Source organism: Pteronotus mesoamericanus, unplaced genomic scaffold (assembly GCF_021234165.1).
Source record: "Pteronotus mesoamericanus isolate MK-2021 breed Mesoamerican mustached bat unplaced genomic scaffold, CSHL_Meso_final contig_502, whole genome shotgun sequence".
In the NCBI taxonomy this organism is placed as follows: domain Eukaryota; kingdom Metazoa; phylum Chordata; class Mammalia; order Chiroptera; family Mormoopidae; genus Pteronotus; species Pteronotus mesoamericanus.
Genome location: NW_026555187.1, coordinates 3,182,385 through 3,207,336, shown reverse-complemented (window position 1 = coordinate 3,207,336; position 24,952 = coordinate 3,182,385). Strand labels below are relative to the sequence as shown.

The following is a 24,952-nucleotide window of genomic DNA, read 5'->3' as shown; positions in this document are numbered from 1 at the left end:
GGGGCCGGTATTCCATGCTCCCTACAGTAGACAGATCAACACCCACCCTCCCCCCGCCCCCACCAGAATTGTTCATATTCTAGTCTAGGAACCTGTAAATATGTCAACTTACTTGCAGACCTGATTAAGTTCAGGATCTTGAGATGGGCCTGTTATCTTGTAATATCTGGATGGGCCCAATGTAATTACCTCAGTGAAGGAGGGAGACAACAGGTTAGGGAGAGAAGGCGTAAAATGTGAGAGAGAGAGAGAGAGAGAGAGAGAGAGAGAGACCGTGTTAATGCAACACTGATGACTTTGAAGATGGAAAGAAGCTGCCAGCCAAGAAATGCAGGTAGCCTCTACGAGCTGGAAAACGTAAGGAAACCGATTCTGTCTGAGAGTCTCCAGCGGGGGTTGCAGCCTTGCTGGCACCCTCTGCCGACACCTTGATGTTTAGCCCAATAAGACCTATTTTGGACTTCTGACCTGCAGAACTCTAAGATAATAAGTCTGCAGTTTTTTAAGCCATTAAGTCTATGGTAATTGTTACAGCAGTCGGAGGAAACTCATTCGCTACCCTAATATCCTTGCCTCCTCCCCATACTTCTCTCTAAGGCTTCCTTTAAAGCTTTTCTTTGTTAGCCCTTAACTGAGAGTTTCTAAGTTAATTCATACAGTTGGGAGGGTCCTACCAATTCCACAGCTGGGAAAGCTCTGCTGCTACTCTTGCTCTTTAACTGTATTTGCTCTCTGGCAAACAGTTTATGGTCTTTACCCCACTGACTTTTTTTTTTTTTTTTGAGTGGGGGAAGGGAGGGAGAGAGAAAGAGAGGGAGAGAAACATCAATGTGAGAGAGAAACATCGATCAGTTGCCTTCCGTATGCACTTCCATCAGGGACTGAACCCACAGCCCAGGCGTGTGCCCTGACTGGGAATCAAACCAGCAACCTTTCGTTGTGTGGGACAATGCCCAACCCACTGAGCCACACCAGTCAGGGCTGCCCCACTGATTCTTTTAATAGCAGAAAAATATAGGCCTATAGTGCATTTCTGAGATCCACAATGAATCATACTCTCTTGTGTAGCCACCCATCCAAAAAACGCTACTGTGGGCCAGGCTAATATTGGGATGCTTGTGTACAACCTATGACTTCACAGAGGCCATAGATGTGGATTTTTATGGCTTGAGAGCAACATGCATAGATTATATATACATATATATGTGTATATATATATACATACACACACATATAACACACACACACACACACACATTTGGTCCTATGGGCGTGGTAAGATTTGTTTCTTTCCAAAAAGCAATTGGAGGACATGGAGCCTCTTTGACTAGGTCCTGTAGCAAGGGACAGGAACTGCAATCTGTTTCCATTTCGTCCTCCAGTTTGTATTCAGACCCAGGCAAGAGTTAAAGAGTTCTATGGTCGATAAGCAGAGATGAATGCTGTGCAGGCCCCTACATCTTTGCTTAAGATAATGCTCCTGTCTCTTTATTCTCTCCAGTCCTACTCCCCTGCCTCTGAGGCAGGGAGCTGAGGGTCTGAATGAAACCTGTTAGAGGTTCCAATTAAATTTTTGTGGACAAAGGGCGTGGGAGGCTTCCTCAGATAACAGGTGGCAATAAATCCATCAGCACATCCACGCTGGGAGAACAGAGTCCTTGCCGAGCTGAGCTGCCGCCAGCTGCCAGTGTCTCCCTGAGTGCCCCACACAAGATGGGCTCTAAGGTAAGGAGTTTCTCTCTCTGGCCAAATTCAACCCAAATGTGACTTGTGTTCCTCAACAGAGAATTTTGATTCTAAAGTAAAGTTTACTACTGATTAGTTAGCAAATTCCCAGTTTGGTTTGCTTTGTTTGTTGAGTTTGTTCGTTTGTATTTTTTGGTCTAGCCTTAGGTTAGAGTGCCTATTTTAAGCCATTTTACATCTTCTAGTTTTCTCTCGTTTTCCTTTTAGTCTCTGTATTTCCTTCTTTATGTTTTCTAACTAAATTTGTACTTAGAAATGCATTATTTATACAGGCTCTTAAGTGATCGCATGCATTTTCTTGTTGAAACTTACCTGGGGATTTGGTTCAGTGGGGATCTCTTCGTTACTGAGAAGGGCTGTGTGGATCACGTTCTCCTTCCAGCCCCGTGTTAGAACAGAACGGACTAGCTCGGTACTTGAGGCTGAGTATTGGACCCCGGCGATAAGTATTTAGCTCATTTATTTCTTGTATTATGAAAATCATTAATAATAAAACATTTGGAAATTGCAGAAAAGGAAAAAGAAGATAAGTTAAGTAGTGATCATAATAGTTGATGTTTGGGTATACATTTCCTAGTCTTTTAAAAAAGTGCAAATAAATTTCTTATTTATGTTATTGAGGTCAAGCTGTAAATACAGTTTAATATCCTTTTTTAAACATCATATTAAGAGTATTTTCAAAGTCATTGAAATTGTTTGAAAACATGATTTTAAGAGCTCTTTATATTCCACCATTAAAGTGCTTCACTTTATTATATAAATAATTCAGCAACGCCTAATTTTAGCCTTAAATCTTGGACCACACTTCTGATCGTCCCCTCAGGACGCGTTCTGAGAGGCAGCGTCACCCAGGTAGAGGACATACAATTTTTAGAGCCTGATGCATTTCTCGGCCATAATCTATTTTAAAATTTATATGATTGGTATTGTTGATACCATCACGGAAGCCATGTAAGAGAAAATGAACATGTTTTTCATGTTTAAATCAATTTTTTTCTATTACAGTTGACATACATTATTATATTATTTTCAGGTATGCACCCCGATGATTAGACACTATATATCTCACCAAGGGTCACCCTGATAATCTCGCACCCGCCTGGTGCCACACGTAGTTATTAGGTAGTGTTGGCTCTCTTCCCCATGCTGTCCTTTACATGACTGTTCTGTGACACCCAATTTGTTCTTCTTAATCTCGTTGCCTTTTTCACCCAGCTCCCCTCCCATCTGGCAGCCCTCAAACTGTTCTCTGTATCTATTTTCCCAGGAACTGTTATGACCTGACGTTTAACAAAATACCGTGACTTAGTGCTGACTAATACCATGAAATCCTAAATAGAAAACTAATGGTGAAAGTTAATATTTTGTTTACACGGAGTCACACACGCCTTTCTGAGCAGGGGTTAGAGCTTAAACAAAGGCTGAGAGTGCTCCTAGTACCGCAGAGTAAGGGGCTCTGGGGGCGCAATCCTGCAGGTGAAAAAGCCTGGGACTTCATTCCTGAGGCCCTTCCAGATTGGCCTCAGGTCACACAGTTGGCGGGGCCCAGCCTCGAGCCTCAGATTTGTCATCTGTGAGACCAAAGGCTTAGTCCACACCTGTGCTTCCCGGTCGGCAGCATGAGTCACACTCGTGGCAGGAGTAGATAGTTTTGTGTGTGATACATAGACCTAGGCCATAGCTTGTTTGGGGCATGGCACGTGAAGTTATTTTTTTAAACATGTATTTCGGTTTTCTTAAAGTGGACTTAGAGGGAAAGATTAAGTAAATAATCGTGTACATGGCCCTCAGGTGGGATGTGACCACTGAGGTGGCAGGCAAGTGTCTGACACTGGAGGCGCGGAGCTCGCCGGCCTCCAGAACCCTCCGGACGCGCGGGGCGGAATCCCGGGGCGGAGCGCCGCCGGGCGCGGACTCCTGGACAGGCCGCGGCGCCGGGGCAGTTCGTGCGCGGCGGCAGCGTGAGCGGAGGCGCGGGCGTGGGGCAGTTTCCCATACCATCCTGCCACCTGCAACTCCCTACTTTCTATTTTAATAGTGAGTTTCACGGCTCTGGCCAGACTTTCTCCCCTCTTCTGTGAAGGCGGCAGGAGACCTGCAGGTGTAACAGGACCTTCGCTCAGCGCCCAGAGGAGACGACGACCCAGCGCCACCCTGGCCATGCTCAGGGCGGTTTGGGACACCCCCCGGCGTTGGCTGCGGGAGGGCAGAGAGTCCCGGAGGCTGGTGCTGGTGGTGGTGTTCGTGGCTCTGCTCCTGGACAACATGCTGCTCACCGTGGTGGGTACGTGCAGGCTCTTCGTGTCGGGGGCCATTGGCTCTGGGCCCGGCAACACACCCCCCTCGAGCTTTCAGCGGTGAACGCACCTGAGAGTGTTTCCTTTCATGCCTGAAAGTGCACAGAGGTTGCTGGGAATTGGCAAACAGCCGGACACGGAGTCGGAAACTTGCCAGCCACTGCTGAAAGCTCCCGAGGTTCAAAGGGAGGATTTCAGGGTAGCTGACCAGAGAGGAGGCCGAGGGGGGCGGAACGCGCGTGCCTCCCCGCCCCCCGGCCCACCCGCACCCGAGCTGTCTTCCGGAGGTGCCAGCGGCTCCGGTGGCCTCTGGAGCAGTGGGCATCTTCTCTCTCTGCTGCCTCCCCGGCTCCTGCTCTGCCAAAATAACATGCTCTATATGGATATCCAGCTTTTTATCAAATCCTACCCTTCTGGCGGTCCATTCCCTCAGTCTTGCCTGTTTTGGTTGGTAGTCTGTTCATCTTAACATTCGGTTATGCTAGCATCTAAATGGGGGCTAATATGTTGACCCCCTTGGGTACAATATATGATTTTAAACACGAAGTTTTCTGAACCACATTGTTAATCCAGTGTGCCCAATTCTCATTATGTGTGGTAGCTGTACTCCCTAAAGTTGCTGCAAACACTGAATTTAGCCACTGCTGAATCATTGCTCCTAGGAGAAATACATACACACACATCCCACATAGACTGTAATCTTAAATCCTAAAAACAATGCATCCTGGTAGATTCTATTTTTTGATTCTTTTTAATCTTTGATTAAATTTTTTGATTCTTTTCAATTACAGTTGACATTGAATATTATATTAGTTTCAAGTGTACAGTGTAGCAATTAGACATTTATATAACCTATGAAGTGATTCCCCCAAGGAGCCCAGTCACCTGACGTTATACGTGGTTATACAATATTATTCACTATAGTCCTAGGCCAGACTTTACAGCCCCACGACCGTTCTGGAAAAACCAACGTGTACTCTCCATCCCTTCATTTGTTTCACCCGGTCCCCGCAACTCCCTCCCACCAGGCAGCCATCCGTTTGTTTTCTGTATCTGTGAGTCTGTTTTCTATTTTCTTTTACAAGAGAGAAAATGAGGTTCAGAGTGTTAGGTGCCTCGTCTGAGGCCACCTCACTAACAGGTGCCAGACTTGGGGCTCAAGCGCTGCCCAGGCGGCCCGAGAGCGGGAGCTTCTTGCCCATGCCAGCTGCTCCTCCTGTCTCCAGGCTCGGCCCACTCTGCATTGGCCGCGATACAAAGGCAGAGCCCGCCTTGTTCGGCCTCAGCTGGGAAAGCGAGCATCTGGTGACTCCAGATTTTCCCCGTTCTCTGCACATATGTCCAAGAAAAATCATGACAGCTCCGCAAGTATCGACTTCATGATTACAAATACATTTTAGCCAGTAGGTGAATTAGCCAATGTGAAGTCTCTGAAGGATGAAAACCAATTATGTGATGGTTGGAATTTAGGTACTTCAGCTAATGGTGCCATGTGGGTGGGCACAAGCTTTTAGTGGGTTTCCAATCATGCCACTTAGATGCCTCTCTTGTGCATGAAACTGAACTTCATAGCAATGACTTTGAACTGTCTAGTGTTAAGAAGACAATGTGCCCTTAGCCCTGACCTTTGTCCTTCTTGACTTTCAGTGCCCATTGTGCCCACCTTCCTATATGCCACAGAACTCAAAGAAGTCAACACTTCTCTGCACCCCGCCCCCGCTGCAACCTCCCTCACTTCCCCTGCCTTTTCCAAGATCTTCTCCTTCTTTGATAACAACACCTTGGCTGTGGAAGAAAGTGCGCCCAGGGGCACAGCATGGACCAATGGCTCTTCTGGCACCACCCCCCCTCCGGTCACTGGAGCCATCTCGTCCCATAAAAACGACTGCCTGCAAGACACCAAGTTCCTGGAGGAAGAGAACATACGGGTCGGGGTTCTCTTTGCTTCAAAGGCTCTGATGCAGCTTCTGGTCAACCCATTCGTGGGGCCTCTCACCAACAGGTATCTCCGTGGGTGCTTGGCGGCTCCAGAATAAGAGAGTGGGCTAAGGTGTCCTAGAGGGGGTTAGAAGGGAAAAAGAAGGAAACGCTTGTGTGCCCGCCAGGACAGCCTGCTGTTAGAAAAGCTGGTTACCCTGAAGAGATAGCCTGATGTCGGTGATATGCCATGGGCTTTGGGTTTTCTTAGTGACAAAGCGACTGTTGGCACCCAGAAGAGAACAGGAAAGGGAAGTGCACCTTATGGCAATTTCTCCCGCCAGAGAGGCGCGGGGAGGCAGGCTTGTCATAAGCCAGAGCACTGGCTTCGTAGCAGTTGTGTTTGGGATTATTCTGATTTTTCAAAGGGGAATACACTCCGACAAGGCTATCCTTTCTGGAAAAGAAGATTTAGACCCTGGTCTGTGGGTAACATTGCATGTCTGTTTATTTGCTTATATACATTTATATGTCATATCCATTCTCTACACCAGCATTCAGAGACATGTTTTATTATGTATTCAAATAACTGAGTTTCTCTTCCCCGTTACATGATAATATATAGTCCAGGTATGTGGACGCCTCTTGGAACTGTATCTTTTTTTAAAATTCTCTTTTAGGATTGGATATCACATTCCCATGTTTGCTGGCTTTGTTATCATGTTTCTCTCCACAGTGAGTAAGTAATTTGCTTCCTCCTTTCTTCCCTTCGCTGATTACCTTTGATTTTATCACTTGCACTGCAGTGAAGAGAGCAGCGTCAGCTAGCTAAGTGGCCTATGGTACTGATAGAAAAGCTTTGTAGTTTTTTATATGGGGACTAGAGCAATAATGGTGACTCAGTCTAGCCAGAATTTGTATCTTCTGTATATTCTGCAGAACAGATGCTTCCTTCAGCTGGGGAAAATTGTGAAGGCTTTTTTTACTGTGTATGTTATAGCATGTGTGTGTGTGTGTGTGTGTGTGTGTGTGTGTGTGTGTGTGTTTACCAGTAATCCCTTGAGTAAGTTCAGTACAAACCTCGCAACTGTGGGAAGATGTCGTGTTGTTTTTGGTATGCAAAGGTAAAGGGCAACAAACAAAGAATCTAAATTGGACAAGAGCAATTGGAAAATACCCCAGAGTCTACTGCCTTCAAGTAAGAACATTAAAGGTTAGGAAATGTTCTAGCTTAGGAAAATAAATTTGCTAAAGAAACAAGAAAGAGAAAGACAAATAGTCCATCCACTTTTTGATAAATGTTCTTAATAAAATGGCAGTGGAATAAGAACAGTAAGTGAAAAAAAAAAAAAAAAAGTCCGGGAAGTGACCCTGAGAATGACAAGAAGAAGAAATGAATGGAGTGGGGTTCCTGCAGGGGAGGCGGCCTGTGGCCCCCTGGTGGCCCCCACTGCCCCTGCTGACTCTCTGATCCCAGCGGCAGACCTCCTTAGCCCACCTGTTTTTCTTATCACCTTTCTGTACTTTTCCACTTTTTTAATTGCTTCTCCTTCCAGCGCAGGGCTTGCCGCCTATCACCCAGTGCCCAACGGGAGTGTGTCTCAGTCAGGGCTGGAAGGCTACACAGCGCAGGAGCTGGGTGAAGTTCTGTCTCCAGACTGCAGCTTACTTGAGACAATTCTAGCTGAATCAAAACAAAGGAGGGAATTCAAGTTAGAAGTGTTTATTGAACGTCTAGAAGCTTAGTCTATGCTACACAGTAAATTAAAAACAAGTGATTTGCTGTTTCATCAATTGAGACAGAATTCATTCCACAAAACTCTATGAAGCATACATATTATGCCTTGATGGCAAAAGTCACTGAAGGAATGTGAAGTGTAGAGACACATTTCCAGTTCCCCAGGACTTAATGACGCTCTTACTGAGCAGAAAGAGTTTGTCCACCTGCACGAGCTGAGCCAAACCCTAAACACTGAGAACTGCTGGGGAGAAATATTGGCTATTTTATTATGAATGGCACCACCTAGGAGAACGGGAAACTAATGCTCAAAAGCCCAAACTCCCTGAGGGCATGGAGGTTACAGATCCTATAAGGCAAAATCACAAGACTCCATGGGTTAGGGGGCTCAGGGTCGCACTGGAAGCTTATTGGTCGTTTCTTCAGGTCTCCAGGACAGTTCTGAGGTCTGTTCCCGCGTCCCCCTGTCTGGGCTCATGGGAAAGCAGCCAGGGGGGCGTCCCGGCCTGGGTCTCAGAAGCTGACGCATGACTTAGGTCAGCATGTTATCTTTGTCCTGCGGAGGGCTGGACCTTGTGATCATCAGTCGGTTCCCGCGGCTGTCTCCTGCTGCCCCGGGGGTTGTTGCTAGTTCAGGGGAAAGGCTGGGCCGTGAAGGATACATATCCAGGGTTCAGCACAAATAACGCCCCTTTTTTATTACATAAAAATCTTTTATTACAAAGTCATAAGCATGTAATTTTGTAACATAACAATATCACACTCAAGCACACCATAGGACATTTTAGACAAGATGTTCAAATTGCTGTCCATCTTGTGTGAGACATTCACGTACTCCACCAACCACACTCAAACAGGAGTTACTTCTGCCTTTGTCTCTTTCTCTCTCTCTCTCCATATATATATATGAGAGATGATTTCCAGAGCTAGGACGTAAAGCTAAATTTAAACAAAGTCATAAGAACCCCTAATTTCAACCCTGGGGAGACCTGACAAACACCCCACAGAGTAAGTTAAGGCTAGAGGATCCCATAGACTTTTTTTTTCTAATTTTTATTTTTTACTTTTTTATTACATTATTTTTTATTGTATTTTTTTCCATTACCATTTATCCCCCTATACCCTTCCACCTCCATCCACTCCCCTCCCCATCAGGATCCCATAGTCTTTAGCATAAAGTCCCAGCTTAAAAGATTTTCTTATCTATCAAATTGTATGTATTATATTACATGGTAATCATTGTTTCCATACCATAACCAGTGTTTCTCTACTTGAGCTGGCCTGATTCTAGCGAACAGCATTTGGTGTTTAGTGCCCCCTGTGTATGTAGCATTCAGTTAGGGTTTTGAAATACTAAAAAGAGGTTGCTGCTGCCCATTGCCACCCCCAAGGGCCCCCAGCTGGGAACCACAGTCAACCTAATTAGGAGTTAATGGCCCGTGTTAGGGATGTGAAGTAAAAAAGAAATTGCTTTGGTCTTCCTAGGTAGGATGACCAACCATCCTACTTTGCCTGAAATTGAGGGGCCTCCCAGGATACAAGACTTTTGGTTTTAAAGCCAGAAAATCCTAGGCAAACAGGACAAACCGAGAGGAGCTGGTAAAGGATATAGGAAGAGCTGACCTTGAACAGACTGGAAATCAGAAGGCCTGGGAGCGGGCACTGGAGGCCCAGCGAGGGAGACCAAGCACGTGCATGTTTGGGAGACAGTGTGATCACGTCGGGAGGGAGTGGGAGAATATAAGGCATCAGATGAGCAAAGACTTCTGTAATGAGCGGGCAAAGGGATTTCGTTCTGCTGACGCAGCCGCTCTGGGAGGCGGTCTCCGGTCTTTCGTGGGCACTGCCTTTGAGCTGGAGGTGACGCATGTCTGCACTTACCAACCTCACCACCAACACCCTACAATTTAGTTTTTGATAACGTTTCTATTTGGTTCTCAGTGTTGTATCTGTTAGTCTCTAGTACACTGAACCTCTTCAAGGGCATGAACTGAATGTCTCTTTACTTCACATCTGCTAAGAGTCTAGCACAGTTGCATGTTCAGTATTGCTTAGTAAATACTCACTGAATTGATTTGGCTAAAAGATTTTCCAATATAAGGTAAGGGGAAAGATCTGATTGGATAGCAAGATATTATTTTACTCTCTACCCAATGCCTATGGTCCCTCAGTACACATAGCTTTTTATCCCCACCTTTCAGGTGACCCACTGTGAGGCTGAACAGTGGCAAAGGTCAAATCTGGGTGTTGCATATGGAGGATCCAGAAGTAGGGTCAAAGGGCAAGTTCCCAGCCCAGGGCCTTGGACTTCTTAGACAGCCCTGATTTCAATGGACAGAATGTTGGATGTTGGGCTTCGGTCAAGAAATGTGGAAATCCAGCCTCCCATCTCCCATGCGGTGGATCGGTTTATGCTTCCGTGGGTTCTCAGCCTTCATACTAATTAAAATGCAGTCCCAATTCAAGGGTGGGAAATCAGAAAGACGACTCTGAAAACAAGGAGCAGCGAGCTTGCTTTATTAAAACCCAGGCATAACGGGTTTATTAAAACCCAGGCTCCCACTAGTAATGTCAGGGGCAGGTTTTCCAGTGGCCAGGGAACCAAGGCAGTTTGCTAACCGGGGCATTCTCGCCTTTCTCTTTGCCCAGTGTTTGCTTTTTCTGGTACCTATGCCCTGCTCTTTGTGGCTCGAACCCTTCAAGGCATCGGATCTTCATTTTCATCTGTTGCAGGTAACACTGACACCTTACACACGTGCACATGCACGTGCACACGCACGCACAGACCACCTTTTACGATCTGACTACCTTCTGACCCTACTGTAATATTTATTTGAAAAAATTAAAGAAAATACCCTTGAAGGCAGAAATTATGATTCAAAAGCAAGATAATTATAGAGCTGCTAGCAGTGCCTGCAAATCCCTAAGCCTGACGTCCCTTCCTCTGATGGTGCTGAGAGGCAGCTCGCTCAGGCCAGAGCAAGCCCCAGGGAAAACCGGGAGGTCGGCCAGGCCTTTACTTAATGCCACTCCGCGCTCTTTTCTCTGTCTCTTCTCACCATTTTATAGGAACAGTGATGTTAGCAGCACCAGTCCAGTCACAGCATCAGTTTGCAAAGTGCTATCAAACACGGTATCAAGTGTAACCCTGCACCATGTCACACATGAGTGCGGGGACAGGAGCACCCAGCCCGCCCCCTCTCCCAGACACACAGGGCTTTTGCCCTTGTCCTTGGGTGCCCCTGATGAGTAGAACAGTGCTCCAGGGTCATGGGGTTTCCCTTCCTTTACTTAGTCCATATTTATTCATTCAGGAAAGGTGCCAGGAAATGATAAAAAGATATGAAATCCGGTGTCATGGGACAATGGTATTCTGTGTTACCCTTCCCAGAGACATTTTCAAGAACATTCTGAACAGAAGGGGTGAGCAGTGTGGGCGTTTGGAGGGGCCAGTGGGGAAGTATGTAAAATACTGTGGGTTAAGTTTTGCAAAACCCCTCAAGCTGAAACTCTAGCGGAGATGCTGACTCCATCTGTCTCTCTCCTTCAGGTCTCGGGATGCTGGCAAGTGTCTACAGGGACGACTATGAGAGGGGCCAAGCCATGGGAATCGCCTTGGGCGGCCTGGCTCTGGGAGTGCTGGGTACGTGCCTCCTGGCCCCAGATCCCGGATCATGCGGGTGGGGTACTGCGGGCTCTCCGCAGATGGCTCCAGGAAGCAGGTGTTTCTAAAGTCATGGAAGACACTATTTTCTTTCTTTCTCCGTCCAATCATGTTTTGAGTGCTTCCAAAATTTTGTCCTGGGAAGGTGAAATCACTTGTCCCTTAAGAAGCTGAATAGCCCTTAAGGGCCTGGGAATGGTCTGGAAACCTAGTCTAGTCAAGGGAGCAAATGTCCGCATGTGAGCAGCCGCTGCCTCACCTCTGCTTCCCCACGGGGTCAGCTTTCAACATGAGAACACACTCTTGGTCAGGTTTTGTGCGGTGTGCATTACAGACATCATCTCCTTTAATCCTCAGCACTGTGTTGTGAAGGAGGAGTGGCTGTCCCCAACACAGAGATGACAATAGGGAAGGTTAATAGCCATCTAAGGCCACACAGCCAGGAAATGCCAGAGCCAGGATACAGATGCAGATTTTCTGGCCTTGAATCAAACTTCAAACCATGAGGCTATCCTTCCTTTAAGGTTCATCCCTCTTATGATTTAATTGACTAGTCCAACAAGCCGCATACTTTTACTGAGTATTACCTGCCATGCACAATGCTAGCACAGAAGAGATATAGGCAAGAAGCCCCAGACACGGGTCCTGCCCTATAGGAGCTTGCAAGCTAACTGGGGAGAAAACACCAAAAACCTCTTGCCTGACCCACACCCCACCCTCTACCACCACAGGGAAGGGATGGAACAAAACCCCTGCTCTTTGTTAGCACCCACCTACCCAGACTCCCAAGCTGGAATGGCCAAGTAGATGCTGTAACTTAGCTGTCTGGCTTCAACCATCCCCACCTCTACTCTTCCTCTCCCAAATACACAAATTCTAGGAGAGCTGCCTCTCTTCTATTGCTTCTCCAACCGCACTCTCTTTTCTGACACCTCTGTGTTCTTCGCACATGGTTCCTCCCCACCGGTATCATCCACCTGACAAAGCCCTGTGACCTCCTGAGCTCACTCCACTGAGCTCAGGCAGCCCTTTGTAGATGGAACCTTTACTGTTGAACTTCGCCCATTACCATGTTCTAGTTATTTGCCCCGCCCCCCACCGCCATGCTCATTTCCTCCACTAGCACGCAGAGGCCTTGGAGCCAGGTCTTCTTCAGCTCTGAATCCCCAGAACCTCCTGTGGAGCTCAGCTTCTAGGCCTTCAGTAAACATCACGGGGCCCGTGTGGACAAGCCACGCTGCCTGGGGCCTGGCCCTCACCTCTGGAATCTCCATCTGCTTTGCCTTTCCAGTGGGCGCTCCCTTCGGGAGTGTGATGTATGAGTTTGTCGGGAAGTCTGCACCCTTCCTCATTCTGGCTTTCCTGGCACTACTGGATGGAGGTAAGTCTCCCTAAGAGGCCACCAGGCAGCTGACAGCCCAGGTCAGGTTGGGGATGTATTATGCTGTGGTGTCGGTCTTGACATGTGTGAGTGGATTGAGGACTGCCCTGTCCTAGGAAGGAAGGAAGAAACTCGGGGAGTTAGATCAGCACGTGTTTGGTGATAGCAATGCGGCTGTCACTGGCGCCTCCAGCTAATCAGTGGATAAGCTGCACCGTCTCTCTCCCTCTTTCCTCCTTAGCACTCCAGCTTTGTATTTTACAGCCTTCCAGATTCTCTCCTGAGGTGAGTACCCACCGAGCCCCCGTGCCGAGGGCTATGGAGAATGGCTGAGGGCAGTGACCCAGGCAGCCCTGGGCCGTCCCGGCCAAACCGAAGGGAGAAAGGGGAAGGGGAGTGGAGTCAGGGGAAGTGAGAACTGTGCTTGGCTTCCCAGACAGAGCTGCATTTAGGGTCGTGTGGGGGATGGTGCGGGACTGGCTTGATGTTGGGCAAAGGTGAAGGAAGGGCCCTGCAAAGAATCAAAGAAACCTTACGTAATACACACACACACAGGGTCACGCACCGCATAACTACTCTTTGGTCAACAAGAGACTGCGTATGCAGTAGTGGTCCCATAGGATTATAATAGAGCTAAAAACATTCCTACCACCTAGTAACCTTAGGTGACATCATAACCACCTTAATGTTGTGGCGCCATGTGCCACTCCTGTCTGCGGTGCGAACAAACCTCCAGGGCCGCCAGTTGTATAAAAGTACAGCACATATAGCTGTGTGCAGAGCATGATGATAAGAATAATAAACATCTATGTTACTGGTTTCTGTACTTTACTGTACTTTTTATCATTATTTCAGAATACTCTTTCTACTTATGCAAAGAGAGTGTGTGGTTCAGCAGTATGCTGTGCTACACCAGCAACGACGTCATGCACCTCATAGTTACTGCGTCTCGTGTTTGCATGCTTTTCTCCTGTGCTTGGTTTACTCTCGGGATGTTGGACAGTAACGTGCTGTACATGCTTGTAGCCTGGGAGCAATAGGCTGCACCGTATACCCTAAGTGTACAGCAGGCTCTAACATTTAGGTTTGTGTAAGTGGGCGCTATGATGTTGGCATGAAGACAAAACTGCCTAATCACATTTCTCAGATGCATTCCCATCATTAAGCAGTATATGACTACATATATATGACTCTCTCTCTATATATATTCATGTGCTAAGTTTATATATACTATATATACAGTCATGAGTTTAATATATATTTAATATATAGGGTGGAACAAAAGTAGGATTATAGTTATAAGTACATGAAACAGAGTTTATTCTTGTATTCTCATGTATTAATTATTGTATTGTTTTCCATACAAAGGAGACAATAGCTTTGGGACCTGAGTATTGGTCGATACAATGTCCCAGAGCTGAGGAGACCTTAGAGGTCATCCAGGCAGCCTCCCCTTCCCCCCAAGAGCGCCCTTACAGTTAAATGTCGGAGTTGGTATTTGTCTGCCCCCAAGCCAAAGATGGCTCTCGGAAGCTCATATCAAACCATGAAGAAAGAAAGATAAGAAATACAAAAAACATAAGAAAGTTTGTTCTAAATGCCTTGGATTTGTAGCCAAGTCAGACCAAAGTGGGGGTAACCTGGGAACCCGCTACTTGGGGTTGGCATCTGAAGTTGGGGCAGCCGGTGGGCGGGGGGCGGGGGGAGCGGCGGCTGAGCCCTGACCCCGCGGGGTCGGTGCGACTTCAGGTCCACACGCTCTCAGATTCCGTGAAAATAGGGGAGATTTACATACTATACAAATGGAAGTTTTTGTTGTCCATGTCCTCAGAGCGCCAAGGGGACTCCACTCCTTACACTTCTCAAAGACCCTTATATCCTGGTGGCTGCAGGTGAGCTGACGACACCGCCTGGGTTGGGGGGGTTGGGGCTGCGGGGCAGCCACGGTGGCTCACAGGACTGTCCCCCCAGGCGCCCTCTGCTTTGCCAACATGGGAGTGGCCATGCTGGAGCCCACGCTGCCCATCTGGATGATGCAGACCATGTGCTCCCCTGAGTGGCAGCTGGGTAAGTGACCTTGGTCCCCGGCTCAGGCTTGGGCAGAGGAGGAGGCCACGGGCCCTCTCTCAGGTGATCCAGGAGCATCGCCCGGTCCAGGTCTCCAGGGCCTCAGAGGGACAATGTGCTTCCTTCACAGAATTGCTGCCCATTCACACCCAGGAATCAAGCCTGACCGGGTGGGTGGTCCCTCCAAGAAGCAGCCCGAGGGAGGCGGAGGCGTAGGGTTGACAGGGCTACAGAGCAGCAACTTCCTGCGTGGCTGAACCATTAAAGATTTCTAGTCAGAGGACGCGGGTTTTCATTTCTATTGATTGGCTATACAAACTGTGCAAATCACAGAAATTTGCTGAGCATCACTTTTCTCATCTCTGAAATAGGCCATCAGTTCAAAGGGTCGTTGGAGGAATAACTGGCAATCTTGCACCCCTGGGACATTAATAGCACCCCTCACCATCCCCATTTTCTCTCTGCGACTCCCCTGCCCCTGGATTACTTTTTTAACATTATTTTTATTGTAGTTTTTCCATTACCATGTATCCCCCCCATAATCCTCTACCACCTCCACCCAACCCCTCCCCCCCAATCACCGCACTGTTGTCTGTGTCCACAAGTTCTTTCTTTCTTTTCTTTTTGGCTCCACCCCCCCCCCCCGCCCCCCGCCCCCCCCCCGCCTCAGGCAACTCCGGCTTCCCAAGCTGTCAGCCTGATCTCTATCTATGAGTCTGTCTCTATTTCGCTTGTTAGTTCAGTTTGTCCATTAGATTCCACGTCTGAAAACAAAGCAACCTGAGATAGGCAGCAAAATCTCAGATTACTTTTTTGCTATCTCTTCACCTCTAAGAGAGGACTCTGGAGCCTGCTGTTCTGTCTCCCTCACCCATGGACAGTGCTGGGCTCTGTACCCCAGTGGGGAGCTCTGGGCACAGGAGAGAGGCCTCCAGCCTCCTCCGCTCCTTGTCAGGAAGCCTGAGGACAGGGACAGAGACAGCTACGTGCAAAGTGCTCCGTCACTGCAGGGAGGAGAGGCTTATGGGGCCAGAGGGGAAGCCGATAAGGACCTGATGCAGCTCAGCATGCAATAAAAAGCACTAAATCTAATTTTTTAGGGGACAGTTCTAAGCAAGCCTCCCAGCCCCAAATTGAATTTTTCGGGGCAGCAGCTGCCTCTGACCATGACAATTAATTGAGTTAGTCAGTGCTTGGTGCCAACCAGCATCCCCTGCCCCGAGGCTCTGGCTGTGTACATGGGAACCACAGCTCAGAATGGCCCTTCCCCGGCCTTTTTCACCCAAAGGAGAGAATATAAAAAGCAAACCAGCCATCAGCCAGTGACTGGTGAATTGTTGACTTTGAGCTTCATTGTAATCGTCACAATAGTTTCTATAAGGCAGCTCCTTGCCTCTTGCTAGGAGAGACAGAATGGCAGGTGAGACACCTGAGGAAGCTCACAGGGTGACTTCACACGGTCCCCTTTGCAGGAACATCAGAGCTCAAGGCGGCTGTCTTCCTCCATCCCTTACGCCGGTCCTCAGTGCCATCTGTGTCGAATTGCCTGGAAAGCTGGTTAGAACGCGGGAATCAGGGCCCCTCCCAGCAATACAGTGACACAAGTTTGCATTCCAAGATTCTGGGTGATGCTGAGGCAGCCTCAGGGACCCGCCCTTCGAAAAATATTGCCCTAAATGCAGAGCACCTCTCCCCTGGTGGGGGGGACAAGGGAGATGAGGCCTCTGAGAGGGGCTGCCATCTGCGACTGAGCACTCAAGTGGCCCGTGCGCCCACTGCTGTCACCGAGGGCAGGGAGAGACAGGCTTGGCTGGGCGTGACTCCCAGGGGCCACTTACTGGTTGTGACCTTGGATAAGCTTTCTAACCTCTTATGAACTCCACTTTTTTCTTTGTAAAAATGGAGCCGCTTCTCAGGGATGTTCTTTGGATTAAATAGTTACATGATTTCTAAAAGGATTAGCACCATGCATGGCATACAGGATACGCTCAGTAAATTAAAATCATTACTATTTTGTAACTGTTTTTGTTTAAATCACTTTGACAATCACAGCTATGTGACGTGCCCACCCCTTGAAAATGCGCTGGGAAGAATAGATGTGTGTGTATAGACACACAGGCTGGAACACTTCTTTTGCACAATATGCCACTGAAGTGCAAGCTCTACCCAGGTCCTAAAGAACAAGCCACTGTCATGGAGGAAAATCCTATTCAGAAAGTTTCACATCCTTTAAAATGACATTAAGACAATAATCTAGGCAGCTAGTAAGCTTTCTAGAGGTACTTGTTTCCAGATAATCAGGTAAATAGTTGAGTGGTTATAACTTCTAATGTTTTTAAACCAATTAAACATAAACAAATAGGTGCAGTTTGAAACAGATTGCCATGCTGTACAACAGGTCGACTAGACAAACCCACTAAGACGTACTTCACTTCCACCCAGAGGAGAGAATATTAAAAGCAAACAAGCCATCAGCTGGTAACCGGGGAACTGTTGACTTTGGGCGTCATTGTAATTGTCACAATCATTTCTATTAGGCAGCACAGTTTCCTGCCAGTGCAGGGAGGCAGAAGGCCTGGTGAGGCCTACGGAAACTCACACCGCTGATGCCAAGTCATCCCTGTGCCAGAGCCATCTGGCTGCCGCGTGGGGGTGTGGGTGGTGGGAACACCTGGTGTTGGAGCGAGAAGTCCTGGGTCCAAGTCCTAACCCTGTTTCTTACCAGATGACACTAATTAAGGCCGGCGTTCAGCGGGGACTTAATCTGGGCCGGGAGCTATGCAAAAGGGTTGATGTGCATGATGTCAATGAAGCCTCACAGCCAGCCTATCTCATAGGAATTATGTTATCCCTGGTCTTTAGGGGCTCCTTATTCTGACCCAAGTTCCCATTACCCACCCACCCCAAACCCTGGGCCTTAGGGAACTCCTCGTCAAGGGCAGGGTCCCAGTGCCCGAAGCCTCGTCTCTGCATGCGTCCCTCGTCTTCCGGGGCTGACACCGGGGGTCTCCTGGGAACGCCCTTTCCTGCAGCCCCCTGAGGGCTGTCCAGCTTTCTCCTTTGCTCTCCTTTGCTGCTTCTGAATGATTTCTCCTTCATTCTCCTTCGAAGACCCCAGCTCCCTTGAAGGTCTTGTTGTTGAGTTATACCGCCCACCCCTCAGTTACCCCTTCTCCATCATTAAAGCTGCCACTCTTGTTCACCTCTACTCCTGTCACTGGTTTTGGTGACATCAATATCCAGGTAGATAACCCTCTAACATCCAGGCCTATGCCTTAATCTACCCTTTTGCAATAATCTTTTCCTCCTCTCCACCTTAATCAATCAAAACTTTACAGAACCTTGACCTTGACGTCATCATTAATGGTATCCCCTCTGAAGTCATCATTTTCGCCTTACACATATTCTGCTCAGGTTTTCTAATCCCACCACATCAACAAATTTTGACCACTTTGAGATCACCATTGGTCTCAATTTTGTTTTGTTCATCACTAATGCCTCCACTTCTTTCTTTATTTGGCTTGGATTCCATCCAGATGGATCTAAGTCCACCATTAACACCACTTCTTAGAAAGTGTTGGCGTTCCTTTGCCCACCCTCTCCCTGGGGTTGTCACCTGGCAAAGCCTTGACCCTGGTCAAGCCTATCTGGTTGCCGATGCTTTGTCTTCACACGAGCAGTGGAATGGGACTGTAGGAAAACGCACAGCCACGGTGTTGGTCTCACCTTAGTTTTATGGCCACAAATCTAAAATAGGTTCTTTTTCTCAGCTCCACTATAATCTTCTTTTAAATTGTATTTCTAATTAAAGTTGACTAAGGTAGGTTTTTACACCATCCAACAATCATTGTATAAGCCTCCTAGTATGTTCTCCATCGCACTTTCCAAAATGACTCTTTTACTCTTCTCTGTTCAGGCCTCTTATACAACCTCATCCTTTCACTTTGTCATTCTCAACTCCCGGTCACAGAGAAAATAGGAGAAATGAGGAGGGAGCTCACGTGTTCCCATCGCAAAGCATACTCACTTCGCTGCTCCCGTGCCCACATCACTGCCTCCTCTCTATGGCTGGAGCATCTCAGCTCCCATCAAAGACCAAACTCCTTTTTTTGTCCCTTGGCCCCTGGGTTCCATCCCATTCCACCCACTCCGTTGGCTGCTCCTTTTCCCCTTTTCTACATCCTCCCTCTCTGCTAACCTTTAAAGGTAGGGGTCCTCAGAGGCGCAGACCGTGGGTCCCTGCTCTTTTCGACCTGATCTTCTGTAGGTGAGCCCGGCCATTCCCACGGCTATAGGAACGACGCATAAGCCAGTTAGTCGAACATTTTTATCTGCGTGTGGGGCCTTTCTCTGGAACTCCAGCCTTGCGTGCCCAACGGCCCGATGTCTCCAGCTGGACATCTGATAGGCCTTCTGAGCCTTTTCTGAGCCTCCAACCTCTTCCTTCATCTCCAGTCTCCAGCCACCCAGCTGATTTAGACAAAAACCTGGAAGTCTTCCTTGATTTCTCTCTTCCCCCCACTCCTGCTGTGCCTGTACCCAATCCAACCAGGAATTCCACTGACTCCCCCTGCAAAATGCCTCCCGCCGGATTCCCTCCTCTCCACAGTGACTCCCAGGTGGAGGTGCTATCATGTTTCTCCTGGGTTTGGCAGGTCGCCTTCCACTCTTGTCCTGTGAAGCCACTCTTCTACCACGACCAGGGGCTTTAAAAAACAAATCAGAGTATGTCATTCCTCTCCAAAACTTCCCCTTCCACTTCACATAAGTTCCAGGTTCCAGGCACGCCCTTCCCGTCACCCGCCACTTCGCTCAGTGTGCCTCGGCCACGTGGGCCTCCTTCCTGTCCTGGAACAGGCTCAGTGGTTCCTTCTTTAAGTATTTGCATGAAGTGGTGCTGGGGGGAGGGGAAGGTTGTTTGTTTTTGTTTTATGTTGTTTTCCTGCTTGAAAACTCTCTCTTGGTTATTCTAGTTTCAGATTAAATGTCGCCTTCTCAAAGAAGCCTTCCCTGACCCCCCAGATCTAAGTCAGCCCCACTTCTGGTCATTCTGCCACACCGCCACATTATATTTTCTTCATAACACTTACCAGTTTTCAAAACTATCTTTTTCATGTATTTGTTTACTTATTTATTGTCTGTCTCCCTCCCTGAGACTAGGATTTCCTCTATCTTATTCACTGCTCTCTTCGTAGCCCCTAGAATACTTGGCATATAATAAAAGCTCATTTAAAGCACTGAATGAATGAACAGATGCCTGAGACTCAGCGGGGTAAATAAATCACCCCGGGTCACAGAGCCAACAATTGGCCAAGCCACGGAGTGAATCCGGAGCCGTGGGCCCCACAGTCCGCTCCAGAGTGCCTGACGCTGCTGTCACAGAACACAGTGTGACCTGGCTTCAGTTTACAAAATATTTTATATTCGTTTTCTAATTGGCTCCTCACTGTAAGCTACTGTCATATAACCATAGCTTTTGTTTTTCTCAGGTGTGAAACCAAACTCAGAAAGGTTTACTAACCTATGCAAATCAGGCCCTAAGTGATAGAAAGGCAGGGAAATAGCAAGGCAAGGATTGCACTTCCCAGGAAGTATGTATGTCTTTCTCTAATGCTCATCTTCTTCTACCGATGACCGAGGGTATTTTATACATGAGAATGGCTCGCTGGAGCTGTTCACCCGGAAGTCTAAGTGGGGAGCTGGAAGTACATTACACATATTGAAGCTAAACAAAGTCCGGCTCCTTAGGAACACAGAGGTGTGGGGTCCTCTGTCATCCACTCTGTGTTTGCACAGAGGTCTCCAACTCCCAAAACAAACTGCGTTCTGATCCTTGAAGGTAATGGAGGGGCTTAACTGTTTTATAGGGTCAAGGGGTTTTAGAATAAACAGGGGTGTCCTGAGGTGCGGACCTGTGTCTTTCTACAGGTCTAGCTTTCCTGCCTGCCAGCATGTCCTACCTCATTGGCACCAACCTCTTCGGCGTGTTGGCCAACAAGATGGGCCGGTACGTAGACTGGGGATCTGGGAAGAGCAAGAGCAGTGTAAGACAGGACAGCCTTTTGAGGTTGTCCCTGCGCCTGGGATGGTGAACAGCTTCTCTGAGGGGGAAGGTTTAGGACAAGCACAAAAACTGCCCACCGGGAGGATGGGCCAGACAGGTGGTGCGGGCCGTGAGGGGGAAGGACGGCCGGTCCCGAGCTGGTTGCTGTAGAAGAGGCAGTGAATATCTGAGGGTCAGCCTTCCCTTTCCAGATGTGTGCTGTCCACCCCTCAGAGAACAGGTAGGAGAAAATAACCCCTCAGAGAACAGGTAGGAGAAAAAGCTGTGCTGTGGGGCAGTGGTTGTCAAACTGTGCTCCCCCGGGGGCGCCGCAGAGGCCCCGAGGGCGCGGGGAAGAGGTAGGAGTCTGGATGCTGTCCCTCCACCACGCGGAGAACAGCTCTGATTTCATCTTTGTAGCACAGTGTACAGAATTTAAAAATAAAGACAAAAACAAACAAACAAACAAAAAACACTGCTCTAGGCACCCAGAGAAGGAAAGAAGTTTGGTGTTACTTTTTTGTGGTTTCTGAAATGGGTCTTGAAGAGCAAATAAAATATGAATGGGGGAGAGGTTGTCTGAATTGGGAGACAGGATGAACTAAGTGTGAAGGTAACCCCCATGGGGCCAGTACGTCTCAGCCAGCTGGTTCCTCTTCTAAGGGAAGGAAGACTAGCTCCCGTCAGACCTCCTCTGCCCCTGCTCTGGGAAGAGGCATGGAGCCAGGGAAGAAATGGGAGAAAGAAAGGGCTCTCCTGGGTGCAAACTGGCCACTAGAGATGCGTTCATCTCCCGACATCCCACGGGGTTCCTGGAATTAAGGGTGGTAGGACTAGACAGTGTGGTGGTGATGGGGTGGCAAGTGGCAGGGATCTCTCCCCTTGGCACTACTTAATGACAGCTCTTTTTCCCAGGTGGCTTTGCTCTCTGATTGGCATGGTGGTAGTAGGTACCAGCTTGCTTTGTGTAAGTATAATAAGGTCTTGTTGAGAGAAAGAGAGGGATACCCAGACATTTAAATGCCACTGTCCTTTAAAATGAGCAGAGGGTTGACTTTGGGAGGACTGTCAGGAAGACCATTTCTGTGTCAGTAGGAATTTAGCAGCAAGAGAGCTGCCACCAGGCGTCCCACCGGAGAGAGGTGGGGGAGGAGGAGGAGGGGCGATGGGAGGGCTGGAGCCAGGGGCCCAGGCTCTGTGCTTGGGCGTAGGAAGCCGTGCACGCCAGTGTCTATTTCTGGGCCAGCCGGAAGGTGCATTTTGTGACTTCATTTGTTCACCCCACCCTGACATAGCCCCATAAGCCACTAGGTCAACCATCATGTGTGCCTCAGCCCCCAGCACCAGACTCTTAGGTAGAAGAAGAGGGAGAGAAGGGCTTTTCCATTTTCAAGAGCCCCCTTCGTGCCCCCTAAGCCTTCGTTTTCTCCTCTCCATAACAGGGATCGTAGGCACACTGACAGGGCGGTCAGGGGGTCCCCGACCACAGCAGTGTCCGGCACATAGTGCGCCCCCCGTGACACTTAGCCAACATCGTCAATAAAATATAAATACCCCTTGAGGAATCTTTCCCAAAATTAGCTTCAGCCACTACCATCTAAATGACATATCAAACCTCTGAGAGGTGAGTGTGTTGGGGTAGCAGGTTGGGTGACAGATGTCCAGGGAGGGAGGGCAAGAGAATGAGTGTCACAGGCGTGCTGATGTGGCACCAAACATGCTACCTGCCCTCTAGCTTATGCGTAATTGGTTGTTGGTACCTCCTCTTTTTCTTGCTCCAGTGGCTACCAAGCTAAGCCTTAACCTAGACCTTTGGATGCTGCTAATAGAAATGAGAGGAACTCCATTCAGAGAAGAAGGAGGACACAGAAGGGTGTGTTGGGGGCGGGGGCGGGGTGGAACATGGAGAGGGAGAGTCCATGCAACAGAAGAGGACCATTGTTGTGATACAATGCAGTCAAACCTGAGGTTCAAACTTGATCTTGCCACTTATTAGCTCTGTAACACTGGGTAGGGCATTTGACCAAACAGCACCAATCTAGTTATCTAGTTTTCATATCTTCACAGGGGAGGTAAAGAGTATTGTTCATAAGGAGGTGTGAGAACCCTAGCAGATAATGCATGTGGCACAGAGCACACATGAACGCAGTTCAGGTGGACGTGCTTTGCTGCCGAGCAGCCCCGCGTGGCCCCGCTGGGCTCCTGATGAACTCTCACTCCTGTCCTACTGCAGGTTCCTCTGGCTCGGAATATTTTTGGCCTCATTGGTCCCAATGCAGGGCTTGGCTTTGCCATAGGTAAGAAGTGCCCTTCAAGGAAATAAGGAGGCTCTGAATGTTGGTCTGTGGAAAGGCAGGCAGACCAGGAGGGCAGCAGGCAGGGGTGTAGAGAGAGGAGCTCATATTCCTACCTGGAATGGGTGCCGTGTTGAGTGCGGGGTCCACAGGCTAAGGAAGCCAACTAAAGAGGGGAGGCGGAGGGAGGGTGCACAGACAGCGAGGGGCCTGCGGGTGCTGCTGACAAAAGGAGTCCTGTCTGCTCTGGCCACAGGCATGGTGGATTCCTCTATGATGCCCATCATGGGGCACCTGGTGGACCTGCGCCACACTTCTGTGTATGGGAATGTCTACGCCATCGCTGACGTGGCTTTTTGCATGGGCTTTGCTATAGGTATGTTGGTGGGGATGGAGGGGAAGAGAGGAGCACCCAGGAGCTGGTGTCCTTGTCTCCGTTTTCCACCGGCGACCAGCTGGAAGTGGAGCTAGGAGGCCGATCCTCCCAGGGTTCCGGAGATACTTGACCCTGAGACATCCTCTGGGTCACATGGGGGTACCTCCCATGTGACCAAGCCTCATAAACACTAGCTACTTGGATTTGTCCCTCACAGGCCCATCCACGGGTGGTGCCATTGTACGTGCTCTGGGCTTCCCCTGGCTCATGGTCATCATTGGAGTCGTCAACATCGCCTTCGCCCCTCTCTGCTGCTTCCTGCGGAGCCCCCCGGCCCGGGAGGAGAAGCTGGTAAGGGGCTCTGCTACTGCTAAAAAAATCTTGGTTCTTTCCATGTCTGTCTCATTCCTTTTCATCCAGTGCTCTTCCTTCCTCCCTCTTCAATCGTCTCTCTGCTTTGCCAGGTGTTCTGATCTCTTTTTTCATCTTTATTTTTCCTCTGTGGACTTGCTTATTTTCCCTTCTCTACATGACCACTTCCTCTCTCAGGCAGGCGGTGAAGCAGGGTCAGGAGCGGGGACCATCAAAGGCTGTAATTACCTGCAAGATGTTCATTACCAAATTATCTCCCTAAGATGGATAGAATTCCACTGGGTTCATTCATTCATTCGTTCATTCGTTCATTCATTCCTGTCTACCATGATCCTTACCAGGTCACCTCTTAAAGTACCAGACCTCTGGGGAGGGAACCACATCCTCAGATTTTAGTTAACAAGATACTTTCCTCTGATTGCAGCACGAGCGCCTTGAGGGGGTAGGAGGTTAGGGAAGGATGTAGTGCCTGCTAAGAGCAACGACAGGAGAAAGGACGGTCTTAAGGCCAAGGGTGGGGGGCTGCCAATTTCAGCTGTAGCCTGCGCTAGCCCCCGCTGTTAGGATTCAGTTACAGGATATCAGGTGTTGCCAGCGCCGAAGCGAACAGCGAGTTCCCGAGCGAGCAGCGCTGGGCTTGGGCGAGCTAGCTGGGAAGGAGGGCGGAGCCTGAGGAAGGCAGGCGGTGATTCTCTCCCGGCCTCTCGCTGCAGGCAATCCTGGGCCAGGACTGCCGCCTGGAGACCCAGGTGCACGCGGTCCAGAAGCCCACGAGAGCGTTTCCCCTGGGAGAGGACAGCGATGAGGAGCCTGGCAGCGAGGAGTAGCAGCAGACGGTGGTCCCTGAGCCTGTCACATGTGGCTCTCTGAGGCTCAGACTTCGGTGACCACCCCTCTCCCTGGAACCAGACCACACGGGCCTCTCAGTAGGCTTCACTTCCCTCTCCCTGGGTGTCTCTTAACCTCCCCTTCCCCCATGTCAACCCAGGTTCTCTCCTCCCCTGTGTCCCCCATGGCTCTCCCTCTACACGTTGATGCCTCAGGTGGCCCAGGTTTG

General features: G+C 48.9%; 1 protein-coding gene across 2 annotated transcripts; it reads left to right on the top strand.

Annotated features, from left to right (window-relative positions):
* Positions 1 to 3,906: 3,906 nt before the first annotated feature.
* On the top strand, positions 3,907 to 24,722 carry SLC18A1 (solute carrier family 18 member A1). 2 transcript variants are annotated; one of them, XM_054578761.1, is made up of 15 exons: positions 3,907 to 4,030; positions 5,691 to 6,045; positions 6,641 to 6,699; positions 10,348 to 10,431; positions 11,249 to 11,341; positions 12,654 to 12,743; positions 12,985 to 13,028; positions 14,575 to 14,635; positions 14,715 to 14,810; positions 20,739 to 20,817; positions 21,769 to 21,820; positions 23,087 to 23,150; positions 23,404 to 23,523; positions 23,741 to 23,874; positions 24,609 to 24,722. In XM_054578761.1, the coding sequence occupies exons 1-15, from the start codon at positions 3,907 to 3,909 to the stop codon at positions 24,720 to 24,722; spliced, it is 1,569 nt and encodes a 522-aa protein (XP_054434736.1). The 2 variants fall into 2 exon arrangements, with proteins under 2 accessions (XP_054434736.1, XP_054434737.1); XM_054578762.1 differs by lacking the exon at positions 14,715 to 14,810.
* The last annotated feature ends 230 nt before the right edge of the window (positions 24,723 to 24,952 follow it).